We start from the raw sequence: 13969 nt of genomic DNA on the forward strand, positions 1-13969 counted from the left end.
TATTCTTGCCTGGAGAATCCCATGGACAGAGGAGCCTGGCGGGCTACAAGTCCATAGGGTTGCACAGAGTTGGACTCGACTGAAGCGACTTAGCATGCACGTACGCAGGGAAGATGACGGGAGTGTCTTGAATATCTGTCTGGTTGGCTGGTTTTACCATGTGCTATAATCCAGGATATCTGTAAATGCACTAAAGGAAGTTGTCCAGCTGTTTTGTCCAGGGCTTGAGATTGGCAATTTTGTCCTCCTCTTTCCAGATATCCAGGTGGAAACTGTCACTATTTTGCATAAATCAGTCAATGATTCATGTGAGTCAGAAGTTTGATTTTTTTAATTTTTGGCTGCACTGCACAGCATGTGGGACCGTAGTTCCCCGACCAGGGCTCGAACCCGTGCCCCCTGCATTGGAGTTGCAGAATCTTAACCACTGGACCACCAGGCAAGTCCCAAGTCAGAAGTTTAGGTAAAGCTGGGTTCCACTAAGGCCAACTGCTCCCTCTGTGTGCACATGCATCCAAGAATGCAAGTGCGTGTTGAGAATACAAGTGTGCATGTGCCCTGTAGGTGGGGTGCTGACTTGAGTGGCAGCTAACCCAAGCTGAGGGGCCTGGCACTGTGGGTTGTGGCTGGCAGCACAGAGGAGCTAAAGCTGCCCGTGGCCAGGTTTGGGGAGCTGGGCAGACAGAGAGCTGAGGCCGGGTCCAGGAGCATACCATTGTTCCTCTCGTCAATGGGCGACCGGATGCCACCTCCATTTAAAATGCACATGGACACGTGGTTCCAGGACATCTCATCCGGGTGTCTCAGGTTGTTGTTAATCTGCAACAGCAGCAGGAATTTACACTTGTTACTCTGAGCCTTCTTTCTGAGGGTTCATTCCCAGAAATGAAGCTGCTTTTCTTCTGCCCCTGTGTGCCCGGAGCTCTCTCAAGTGTAACTTGTCAAAACTAGCTTTATGATCTGAGAAGCAACAATAAGATATTGTGACCAGTCCCAGGGAAGACTCTGAGCAGCCAGCAGCTCTGAGACCCTCTCCTAAGACCCTGCATCCCCAGAGCAGGGGCCCTGAGCAAAGCCCACCCCCCAACCCCCAGCAAAAGCCGGGGGCCCCTGTGCAGAGTGGCTCACAGGGCTGCTCCCACAGGACAGGCCCCGCACTTGCTCCTGAGGGCAGAGCCCAGAACCCTTTCAGCTCTAGACCTTGGGCCACCAAGAATCCTGGCATCCTGGTCTAGGTCCCCAGCCAGTTCCCAAGCTGGCAATTTTGGAGACACAGAGAGAGACAGCCCCTGAGATGGAATTCCAGTCTTTTCTTTTACTTAATATGCATTTACTGACAAGAAATAAAATGAATACATTCTCATTTGAAAAAATAGGATGGTGGAGGAGGTGAGGGAGACACGGGGTCGCGGCCAGGAGGACAGCACCACGGCAGTGTTCCTGACACGGGAGGAGGGACTCCTTTATGTGTGGGGAGCACTGCTAGAGCCTGGGGTGTTTCCTTGCATTCCTGCCTCCACACAGTCACACTCTGGCTTCTCTACAGCTGCTTGTCTCACATGGATTGCATGGTGCTTAGGAGCCAGCGCTGGTCCTGCCTTGGGAAGTATGAGTGTTGTCATTTACTTGGCAGGCTTTTTTTAAAAATTATTTTTAATTGAAGGATAATTGCTTTACAATATTGTATTGGTTTCTGCCATACAGTAACATAGATCAGTACTTGGCAGACTTCTATTGAGTGTGGCTTCATCCTAGATACCAGGCATGGAGCCAAGGCCCCCTGGGTTCCCCTGGGTTCCCCTGGGTTCCCCTGGGCATGGTGAGTTTGACCCTGAGACCTCCGTTCGGCATGGCCCCTGGGGGGCTGCCCGCAGACAGGTGGACAGAGGGGTGCTTTGGGTGTGAGATCTCACTCACCATGGGACTTACTATCCTAAGGATAACTACATGTCATCGTTCTCTGCTTGTGAAGGCTGTTCCCACAAGGCCAAGTTCTTAGGGCCAAGAGGAGACAGATCAGGGAAACGCAGCCTGGCCTTTTTAGGCCCAAGCAAAAGTGTTTTATCTACTATGTCCACATCTTCAGAGAAGCAGAGTTTGTGGAGTCAGGTCATCTTTCAAAAGGAAAGCCATAACCAAAATTCAGACACTTAAGATGAGCACCTCGAAGTAAAGGTTTCATTCTTGTCCAGCAATAAAGAGGTTAAATAGTCTTGTTTAGGCTTCAGAGACAAAGCAGAGGAGGCCTCTGACCTTGCTTCTAACCTGCCTGTACATAGCCCTGACTGCTGCTGTGAGTGTCAGCCATGCCTGCTGTGAGGGTTGGCTGAGAGCCACCATAGATAGATAGAGGGAGGACCTTTGCTGAGCCATCTGGCCAACCAGGACCAATCGACTGGGACTTAACAACATTCCAAGATTTGCAGAACAAAGCAAACAGCATTGTAAAAAAAGGTGGTTGCTGTTCAGACGCTCAGTCGTGTCTGACTCTTTGCAACCCCCCTGGCTTCCCCATCCTTTGCTATCTCTTGGAGTTTGCTCAGACTCATGTCCATTGAGTCGATGATGTCATCCAACCATCTCATCGTCTGTAGCTCCCTTCTCCTCCTGCCTTCAATCTTTCCCAGCACCGGGGTCTTTTCCAAGACCTACGTAATCTACATGAAAAAGATTAACATAATACCAGAGCTGCAGTTTTGCTCGCAGACTGATGATGATGGTTTGCGGCCTGGGGATTGTGAGCAGGAACCCCAGACTGCAGCCCTTGAAGTCTCATCCGCAGAGCAGACATGCTGCCTTGGACCTTTTCCCAGTTGGAACTCCGGATGTGCTATGTCACGGGGCTTCCCAGCACTGTTTGTCTGTTAGTCAACCCCCAGTTTGGTGATGCATCCTCTGCTGTTCCTATTTCTCTTTTCTTTTAGTGTTAGTATATTGAAAGTAAGCTAGATACTTCTCTAATAAATGTTTCTATTATTTATTTGTATATAACAAGTGGCTTATTTTGTTAACAAACCTCATGAACCTGAGATAAAAGCGAAAACTTTCTACAAAACAGGGATGGTCCACTGGTATGGTTCAGGCACCTTCCCAGGGTACTCAGTGCGAATCCACACCAAGCTTTTGTCTGGGCATTAATTGTTAAAAAACATTTTCACTGGAGTATAGTTGCTTATAATGTTTTGTTCGTTTCTGCTGTATAGCAGAGTGAATCAGCTGTATGTTATATGTGTATCCTCCCCTTTTCGGATTTCCTTCCCTTGTAGGTCACCACAGGGCACTGAGTCGAGCTCCCTGTGCTAAGCAGCAGGTCCTCTTTGGTTACCTATTTGGGCATTAAGCTTTAAACGTCTTCGCTTCTGTGTCAGTTGGTCGGTCCTCACATCCTCCCTCCCTCCTTCCGTCTCTCCTCCACCCTCCCTAGGCGTGGGCTCTGCTCTCCCGGGAACCACTTACCATAGCATCGCAAATCAGGTTGCCCATGTTGCATTCTCGAAAGCGGCACGACTGAGCGGTGCCATCCAGATAGACAATTGTTTTCCCCAATTCCTGGGTCGAATAGTTATCTAATTTTACCCGCCATTTGTTAATGTCTGCTTTTATGTTTGGATCTAGAAGAAAACAAACAAATCGGCCTGCAGTTAGAGCAGATCTCACACTGGCTTAAATGTGAGAGAAAGACTGAAACATCATTCAGCTAACCTGGCGTGAGTCTACAGTTCTTCACCATATGTGTGTACATTTTGGTTTTTGACCAGGAAATTTCCTTAGGCACATCTGTTCTGTTTCCTGGAAATAAGGCCCTGCTTGGATCTTAAAATGCCAAGTGAACCAAAATCAGCTCATCACATCTGACTACCTGCTGGCCCACCGGGGATAGCATCCATGGTGCAGATGGGGGCAATGATTATGCTTATACTTGGGCAGGTAAAGGGATGAGAGGTCCTGCTATGGGGTCCTGGCCCCTCCCTCTGGCTGTCAGAAGCTCTGACTCTCCAGGGCCCCTGATCAGCAGTCTTTGATCTGAACCCAGCTCTCCCCCAGCTCTCCTCTGGGACATGAGCTGAGAGTGGTTCTCCTGTGCCAGGGTAGAGCTGAAAATAGCACAATAAGCAGTGTCGCAGTGTCTGGTGCTGAGAGGGCCTGGAGAAGCCCATGGGGACTTCTGAAATTTAGGTGTGTTTTAAATCTTATCCAAGAAGATAGTAGGGTAAACTCAAGGAAGAAACTCAGTTCTTCAGAAACATTGTCCTGAAATGTTAACAAAGCAAATAAACCACAATCCAGCCATCTAATTTTGGGATTGGTGGATCACTGCCCTGAATTTCACATACCTTCTGGGATGCTGCTGTTGAGAAGAATGGGATTTCCATGTGAAGTGACAACATTTCCTTTTTCATCAAACTCAACCTTCAGATAGCCTAGGTATTTGCCAAAAGCATATGCCTGGACCACAGGAACCTTCCGTCCATCATCAGAAGTGACTATGAATGGGTACTGCCCTGCTGGCACCTCTTTGGAAGGTGGATTGCCTGCAATGAAAGATCCAAAGCTGATCAAGTCAGGCCTTGTTCACAGCTGGCTGAGGGCCCGCAGGCCGCTGGCCAGGTGACTGCAAATTCTGAACCAATGATTCCCCAGCTGCTGCTCTACACAGCTGGTCTTTCAGAGCCCAGCTTTGTCATCTGCCCCAGTTTCCAAATGCCCTTTTGGCACATGAATCCTCCCATTCTCAACCCAGCAGACATTTGCTAAGCTCTTCCTAAGTCCAGGGCACCGTGCCCGGTGCTGGGGGCACACAAAGATACGACACCGCTAAACTCTCCTGTCTCCATCCTGACCCGGCTGCACTGTCACCAGCCAGGTGGAGTAGCCAAGTCACTTCACGTCCCTGAGCTTCAGTTTTCCCACCTGTCGGCTGTTTAGTTGCTCAGTCTTGTTCGACTCTTTGCGACCCTATGGACTGTAGCCCACCAGGCTTCTCTGTCCATGGAATTCTCTAGGCAAGAATACTGGAGTGAGTAGCCTGCTCACTCCAGATCAAACTTAAATCTCCTGTGTCTCCTACATTGCAGGCAGACTCTTTATCCGCTGACCCATCAGGGAAGGCCTTCCGCACCTGTACAATGGGCAAAATAATTCCTGGGGCTACTGTGAGGATGAAACATCTAATCTCCCTTGCGTAATGTCTGGGATACAGTAGAAACTCATTACATGTGTATTTCTTTCCCTTATGAGAGGATGGCAACCTCTTGAAAACTCTAGACACACATTCAGAACTTAGACTCTTTAATGGAGATGATGAGAAATTAACATGGTAAATCAACTGTACTTTAATTAAACAACAAAAAAAGAGAAATGCCAAAGGGCCATCCCTAGGTTTTGTCGCTGAGTTCTGTGTCCCCTTGGTGCCCTGTGGAACAGCTCATGCCGGGAGCTGACCAGCGCACACACCACCCACCCCAGCCAGACCATGGACCTGCTAAGTTCTGCTGAATTCTGTCTCCAAGGGGAGCCCTGGGAGAACCTGAGTGCCACGTATCAGCCAGACACTGAGACCCGCCCCAGCATTGCCTTCTAGACACGGGCCCGTGGGAGGGTGGCAGCCTGGGCAGTGGGACCCTGAGCCCTGGTCTCTGGGATCACCTCACCTGACATGTTTCAACTCTGCAGCTGCAACCTCCTGTGGGCACCCTGCACGTCCTGTCTCACCTCCACAGAGACCAGGACCTCATCTGGGCTGTCCTGAGTCAGAGGCAGTGAAACAGGTACCCTTGACCTGCCACTGTTTCTATCACCTCCCTCCACACACCCACCACCAGCGCTTCCTATTAGATGTTCACAGAGGGCCCGGGCAACTTCAGCTCGTGTTGGCTGCTCACTGGACCAGTTACGAGAGTCAGCCAGGAGCCAGTCCTGGACTAGATCTAGGTTAGCCCTCCAGGCACCCCGCGAGGCAGCTCCTATTATTGCCCCCACTGTACAGACTGTACACCCTGTGTACAGGGTGTCACAGGCCTTGTGTCCAAGGTTATGCAGCTGGTCTGTGAAGGAGGGGGGTTGCAAACAGGATTGTGAGGCACTGGAGCTTTTGTTCTCTCCACCTCCCGACACAGCCAATGATGTGCTGTTTTCAGAAGCCTGTAAGAGTTGGTTTCCAAAGGCCACTGCCCAAAGCAAGTGCAAGCCTAGAGGCTGCGTCTTTGTGCTCCAAGCTGTGTCCGGGCTTCACTCTTCACTGAAGACAAGCTGGGGTGAATGTTTTATGAAAAACCCAGTCCTGCCTTTGCTCTTGTCCTCAGTAATCCCAGAGCAGACATGCTGCAAATACCAACATCCCACAAGCAGGAACAAGCTGTTGCCCATATTAATTTCCCATTTTCTTGTTTCCCATGGAAAAAGAAAAAAGCCTTGGAACTTTATTTTTACAAAAGCACCTGACTTGAGATCCAGAGCAGGCCATGTCCCATCTCCATTTGCACGGATCACAACAGATGGTGGCTAGGACTGTCATAGATAGTTGGACGTATTGCAGAATAGCAAGGAAGGTTAATGCTCACACCATCCTCAATCGGTTCTGTGGTGGTCCTGTTTTGGACCAGCTTGGAGCCTGCTTTTTACTTCAGAGGAAGGGGGTATAGCAGCCCTCCTCCACCCCTTCAGCTGGGGAGGGTTCCTCCTTTGAGCTCAGAGAACCTTGGCAAGATGCAGTTTCCATTATGTCCACGAGGTGGCGCAGAACACCCCATCCAGGAGGAAAAGGCACTAAGTCTGTTTCAGAAAGGAATCTAGCAGATTCCTGGAAAGTCGAGATGGGCAAGCCTGACTATTTTGGCCTCTACTATTCTGCCTTCCATAAATATATCTGAATTTAAACAGAATGTAAAAATTTGGAACCCAACTATTCGGTCAGATGTCTTAGCAGATCAGCTTGCTCTTTAGAAATAGGAGCCACCAACCCCCAGCTCCTGCAGGACAGGGACCTTCTCTAGCTCCTGAAAGGCCTTGATGTGCCTTTTGTTAGAACAAATGATGTGTCATCTCCGTCTCAGATGGACCTAATCAGGAACAAGGAGGACGCTTCCCACGCGACTGAGGCAACAACCAGTCTAGTTTGGCTCAGGTCAGCCTTCTCCACAATTCTGCTTCCCTTCTACTCGTCAACCCCAGAAAACCGCTGGCAGAGAAATGCAATCCAGGGAAACCATTCAGTTTCCACAGCTCTCTATTCAGCCAAAGATGGTCAGGGGCCAAATATTCTCTCCACACACGGAGCCACACGTCTTTAGATCCCAGCTTGTTCTCTTGGTGGGGGAGAAATGGTTTACCAGAACTCTGTTTCAGCCATTTGGCAAACAAATAATCTTGGGAGCAAGCCTGAGGAGGTAGGAGGTGTGGGCTGACATTTTCACCTGGTCACCGGGCATTTCCCACAGCGAGGGAGCAGCCCCTCAGGACGTGGGGGTTCCCAGCGCTGGCCTTGACAAGTGCCTGTCTGGGGGGCCAGAGGATGGATCATGCGGCCACAGAGATGCCAGCGAGCAGGCCTTCAACACAGTTCCCACTTGGCTGAATGAATCGCTTATGTTTAAATCTTTATTGGATTTGTTACGGGACTGCTTCCGTTTTATGCTTTGGATTTTTGGCCATGAGGCATGTGGATCCCTGCCCAGGGATCGGACCTGCACTCCTGACGTTAGAAAGTGAAGTCTTATCACTGGGCCTCTGGGGAAGTCCTGGCTGAATGGACTGTAGAATGTTTGAGGCCGTCCGTGTGATGATTTTAATGTATAATGGGATTGGTCTCAGAATTTCCAAAGTGAAAGTGAAAGTGGCTTCAGTTCAGTTCAGTTCAGTTGCTCAGTCGTGTCCGACTCTTTGTGGCCCCATGGACTATACCATCCATAGAGTCTCCAGGCCGAAATACTGGAGTGGATAGTTTTTCCCTTCTCCAGGGAATCTTCCCAACCCCGGGACTGAACCCAGGTCTCCCACATTGCAGGCAGATCCTTTACCAGCTGAGCCATACAGGAAGCCCAAGAATACTGGAGTGAGTAGCCTACCCTCTTCTCCAGTGGATCCTCCCGACCCAAGAATTGAACCAGGGTCTCCTGCATTGCAGGTGGATTCTTTACCAACTCAACTGAGCTATCAGGGAAGCCCCAAGAACTTCCAATATTCCTATAAAAGGACTGGATTAAAGTACTTGGTAATTTGCATATTTCACATCGATGCTTCTAAGGGACTTGAGTCTCTCTTTTAAATGACTGGGAAGCGCTTGCTTTCACCTGTTTACTCCTCAACATCTCAGAAAGAGTCACACCTTGGTCACCATTATCTTGTCCCTGGGCCACTGTGCAGCCTCCTAACTGGTGTCTATTTATCTATCTATCTCTTCTTTTCCTCTTTCTGATCCAGTTTCCCCACAACAGCCTGAGTGATCTTTCTAAACATAACTAAACACTCCCTGGTTTAAAACATTTCCTATGGCCTGAGTTGTTGTTCAGTCGCCAAGTCATGTCCGACTCTTTGCCACCCCATGGACTGCAGCACACCAGGCTTCCCTGTCCTTCACTGTCTCCTGGAGTTTGCTCAAACTCACGTCCATTGAGTGGATGATGCCGTCTATCACTGGCCTTAGGGAGAACAGCAAAACTGATCAGGACCCTGCAGGACCTTCCGAGGTAAAAAATAGTCCCTCCCTCTTCCCTATTTCTCATTTGTAGAAAAAGGCTTTAGTTTCCTAGACTTTCCCTGGGTTCCAAAGACTCAAGCAGTTACTAATTAGGGAGGTGAGAGGCTGAAGAAACAAAGGGAACATAGTCAAGCAAGAAAACCAACGACAGCTTAAAAATAATAACTTAGTGGCGGGGGAGGAAAAACGGAATCCTGGAGTCTCCACAAGGGACATACATAACAATCTGACATATAGCTTTGAGTCGTTCCCCCCACCCTCATCCAAGTGGAGAATGATGACTCTATGCTGACCACATGCATGCAAATCCCAGACCAACTGAACCAGAAGACTGATGATTAGGATTCCTGAAATACCACAGTTTCCTCACTACCACCAAGCAGAAGAAGGTGCACCAGCTGTAACTCTTACCCCCAAAACCGCCTTTCAAAATCGTCCCCTGAAAGCCATTGGAGAGTTTGGGTCTTTTGAGCACAAGTTACCCATCCTCCTTGCTTAGCACTTGGCAAATGAATGCTGTACTTTCTCTCACTACAACCTGATGTTAGTAGACAGGCTTTTCTGCATGGTGGGGCAAGCAGACCCAAATTCGGTTTGTAGCAATATTGTAATTTTTGTCATGAACATTATAACCTATCAGACCTACATGATGTGGCCCTACTTTGAGGCAAGAGGTAGATGCCCACCCCCCAACACCCCCAGGGCAGATACCACAGGATGAAGATAGCAGGACAATCAAAAGAGCCTAAGCCCTGCCCAAATAGAAGAAAAAAGACCACATTATTTCTTATTCTTGAAGTCAGAAGACCTCCCTGACTACATATGTGTAGGAAGACTCCTTGGAGGTCAAAGGGGAGTGAGGCTAAGTGATACTAACTACCCATAGGCTTCTTTGGTAGAATCCATCTTGGCTAAGAGATGCATGTACACATATGGGGGGATCCTACACCAAATATGAACTCTGAACCAGGCAAATCAATGGGAACCCAGAAGAAATGCCCCATATAAGTAATTCAAGCTACCACGAGGGAGTGACACTCCCTGAGTCTATCCATAAATCTATCCACACATACAGGACTCTCTGTTCCTTTTCATAAGTGCTTTATTTGTTTCACTACTTTCCTTGTGGGAATTTTCTGCAAAGCTGAAGGGCCAGGTTCTTGTCATTGACCACTAGTCTAGTGGCTAGGATTTGGTGCTCTCATAGCTGCAGCTTGACTAGATCTCTGGCCAGGAACCAAAGCCCCACTTCAAGCTCCTGCAGGCTGAGGCTGCTAGAGATCAGCTTCATGCGGACCTTCTGCCCTGCACTTCAGCAATCTTAGCGTCTTCCATCCTCACACTACACTCACCTCCACAGTTACGAACATAGAGTAAGACTCAGAACCAGAGGCCCACGGGTGAATTATTTCTATTTTTTTTTTTTTTTGCTTGAGTTTATTCATCTGTAAATGGAGAATGTAACAATACCTGACTTGGAGGGTTCCTGAGAGGATTTAAGAAGTTAATGAAGCATATGAAGCCTGATTCAGGCAAATGCTCAATAAAGGTTAGTGATAATTAGTTACCAAGTTACCTCCTGGACATTTTTCTGATCTTAGCCTAAATGTCAGTTCCTCAGAACACTCTCTGACAATTCCCCCGACGTGGTCAGGTCCTCCTACACCTGCCCTCCCAGCATCGTGGACTTCTTTCTTCACAGCATGCTTTGTAATTATATATGATTGATTTCTTTGCATACTTAAAAAAAAAAATCTGATCAGTGTCCATATCCCTTTTAAGATAGTAAGTTCCATAAGGGTGCAGGGGCTGGCCCAGCACATAGCAGGTGATTGATAAATGTTGAATGATTATGCTTAAGTAGTTTAGCCAGCTCTTTTTCAGATCAGACAAGATGTGTATGCCTTTCTTGTGGAGGAATCCATGTCAAGGGGAGTTAAGCCCCAGTTCCCAACTCCCCTCTATCTAATTTCTTCAACAAGCTGGGTGGGGCTTGTAAAGCAGAATGAGCTGCTTGTTGAGAGAACAAATGTGGGTGCAGCTCCCTTTCAATCTGGTGACCTTGGGAGAGACTCTTAGTTCCTAATGTATTTCCTAAATGTATTTCCTGTATTTGTAAAATAAGAGATTTGATCAGTGGTTGAAACCAACAGGGTTTAATTTTTTTTAAGCTATGAGTATCTTCTGCATGCTAGAGATCTCCTGGCATAGCAAGCCATGAAGCAGGTGGGCCAAGAAGCACTCTGTGAGCGGGCAGTCAGGCCAGCTGCTGTCAAGAAGCATTCTGCAACCAGAGAGGTGAGTCACCAGCTCCTCAGCCACCTCTGTACCTGACCCTGACACATCGGCTGTCGCTTCTCTGGGGACTCAGGGGCCACCAACAGTCTCCATATCTGGACCATGTCCCTCTGTGCTGTACATGCTTTGATTTACTGCCCACATTCTTGCTCTTAGACATTCAGTGACCACCTGGAGGCCTACAGAGACGATGCATCTCTGAGTGGTCCCGAGTGGGCACAAACCCCCTGGACGTCCAAGCCAGGCTGTGTGCCTCTACCCGGTCGCGGCTGGGGCAATTACAGGAGCTTGGCAGGGTGGGAATGGGCTCATACACTCACTCACTTACTCAATAAACATCTCTAAGCTCCAACAAGTCCTGGTGTGCTGGACGCCACTGCCCTGTGGGGCCAGGCCTGAGGGCTTTGCTTCACCTTGTGAGGCAAAGGCCACTCAGTGTGATAGAGCCGGGGACGGAGTGACACTCCTATGGTCTGGCACCCTCTTCTCTTCACAGAAGATTAACTCATGGTCGAGTATCCTTCCAGATACCAGGATTCTTTCTTTAAAAAATTTTTTATTGGAGTATAGTTGCTTCCCTGAAAGCTCAGTTGGTAAAGGATCCACCTGCAATGCAGGAGATCCCAGCTTGATCCCTGGGTTGGGAAGATCCCCCGGAGAAGGGAAAGGCTGCCCACTCCAGTATTCTGGCCTGGAGAATCCCATGGGGTGTACAGTTCGCGGGGTTGCAGCGAGTCGGAGGCGACTGAGTGACTTTCACTTTCACGGTTGCGTCACAATGCTGTGTTAGTCTCCGCCGTAGAGCAGAGTGAATGAGCCACACGTGTACATACAACCCCTCTGTTTTGGGATTTCCTTTTCATTTAAGTCACCACAGAGCACTGAGTAGCGTTCCCCATGACAAACAGGTTCTCATTAATTACCTGTTTTATACAAAACAGTGTGTGTATGTCAATCCCAATCTCCCAGTTTATCCCAACCTCCTTTCCCCTCCTTGGGGTCCATGTGTTTGTTCTTAATGTCTATGTTTCCATTTCTGCTTTGCAAATAGGTTTATCTGTGCTATTCAGATACCAGAATTCTTTTTTTTTTTTTTTTACAGTATAGAACGGTGTTTTATATAAAAATTAAAAACAAAATCCTAACAACACAGCTGTCCTCTGGTTCTATCACTGTGGCCTGTTAAAACACAGAGTCCAGACCCAGCAATCCTACCATTGGGCATATGCCCTGAGAAAACCACAATTCTAAAAGACACATGTACCCCAATTTTCACTGTAACACTACACAATAGGCAGGACATGGAAGCAACCAAGATGTCCATTGACAGATGAATGGATAGAGAAGTTGTGGTACATTTATACAATGGAATATCACTCAGCTGTAAAAACAAATGAATTTGAGTCAGTTGTAGTGAGGTGGATGAACCTAGAGTCTCTTATATAGAGTAAAGTAAGTCAAAAAAACAAGCACCATATATTAACACATATATATGGAATCTAGAAGGTTCCACAGAAGTACACAGAAGAACTATACAAAAAAGATCTTCATGACCCAGATAACCACGATGGTGGGATCACTCACCTAGAGCCAGACATCCTGGAATGTGAAGTCAAGTGGGCGTGAGGAAGCATCACTACGAACAAAGCTAGTGGAGGGGATGGAATTCCAGCTGAGCTGTTTCAAATCCTGAAAGATGATGCTGTGGAAGTGCTGCACTCACTATGATGTCAAATTCGGAAAACTCAGCAGTGGCCACAGGACTGGAAAAGGTCAGTTTTCATTCCAATCCCAAAGAAAGGCAATGCCAAAGAATGCTCAAACTACCACACAATTGCACTCATCTCACATGCTAGCAAAGTAATGCTCACAATTCTCCAAGCTCAAAATGGTCAATTCTCCAATGTTCAAAATTCTCCAAAGTTGGCTTAAAACTCAACATTCAGAAAACTAAGATCATGGCAAATAGATGGGGAAACAGCGGAAACAGTGACAGACTTTATTTTTGGGGGCTCCAAAATCACTGCAGATGGTGACTGTAGCCATGAAATTAAAAGACACTTGCTCCTTGGAAGAAAAGCTATGACCAACCTAGACAGAATATTAAAAAACAGAGACATTACTTTGCCAAAAAAGGTCCACCTAGTCAAAGCTACGGTTTTTCCAGAGTCATGTATAGATGTCAGAGTTGGACCATAATGAAAGCTGAGCACCTAAAAATTGATGCTTTTGAACTGTGGTGTTGGAGAAGACTCTTGAGAGTCACTTGGGCTGCAAGGAGATCCAATCAGTCCATCCTAAAGGAAATCAGTCATGAATATTCATTGGTTGCTAAAGCTGAAACTGCAATACTCTGACCACCTGATGTAAAGAACTGACTCATTGGGAAAGACCCTGATGCTGGGGAAAATTGAAGGCAGGAGGAGAAGGGGAAGGGGACGACAGAGGATGAGATGGTTGGATGGCATAACTGACTCAATGGACATGAGTTTGAGGAGGGTCCAGGAGTTGGTGATGGACAGGGAAGCCTGGCATGCTGCAGTCCATGGGGTTGCAAAGAGTCAGACATGAATGAGTGACTGAACTGGGAACTGGGATGGAATCTAGAAAAATGATACTGATGAACCTAGTAGAGAACAAACTTGTGGACACAATGGAGGAAGGTAAGGGTGGGACGGATTGAGAAAGTAGCATTGACATATATACACTATCATGTATAAAATAGTTAGTGGGACGTTTCTAAATAACACACAGAGCCCAGCCTGGCTATTCTGTGATGATGCAGAGGGGTGGGACAAGGGTGGGGGGTGGGAAGCTCAAGAGGGAAGGGATATATAAAATTATGACTGATTTGTGTTGTTGTATGGCAGAAACCAACATATGATTGTAAAACAATTTTCCACCAATTAAAAATATGAAAAAAAAAAGACAAAAACTGCAGAGTCCAAAGGAATGGGACAGAGAGAGAATGATTTG

At 47.6% G+C, this 13969-nt stretch overlaps 1 protein-coding gene across 3 annotated transcripts in view; it reads right to left on the reverse strand.

Moving 5' to 3' along the window:
* NT5E (5'-nucleotidase ecto) overlaps nucleotides 1-13969 on the reverse strand; it is a 69838-nt gene that overhangs the window by 7665 nt on the left and 48204 nt on the right. For all 3 annotated transcript variants that reach the window (XM_004011302.6, XM_060419587.1, XM_060419589.1), the window contains exons 4-6: nucleotides 4335-4532; nucleotides 3457-3611; nucleotides 714-819 (exon numbers count right to left, since the gene is read on the reverse strand). In XM_004011302.6, the coding sequence (XP_004011351.1) occupies nucleotides 714-819; nucleotides 3457-3611; nucleotides 4335-4532 (459 nt within the window). The remainder of the gene's footprint in view (nucleotides 1-713; nucleotides 820-3456; nucleotides 3612-4334; nucleotides 4533-13969) is intronic.

This window comes from Ovis aries, chromosome 8 (genome assembly GCF_016772045.2).
Source record: "Ovis aries strain OAR_USU_Benz2616 breed Rambouillet chromosome 8, ARS-UI_Ramb_v3.0, whole genome shotgun sequence".
Classification (NCBI taxonomy): domain Eukaryota; kingdom Metazoa; phylum Chordata; class Mammalia; order Artiodactyla; family Bovidae; genus Ovis; species Ovis aries.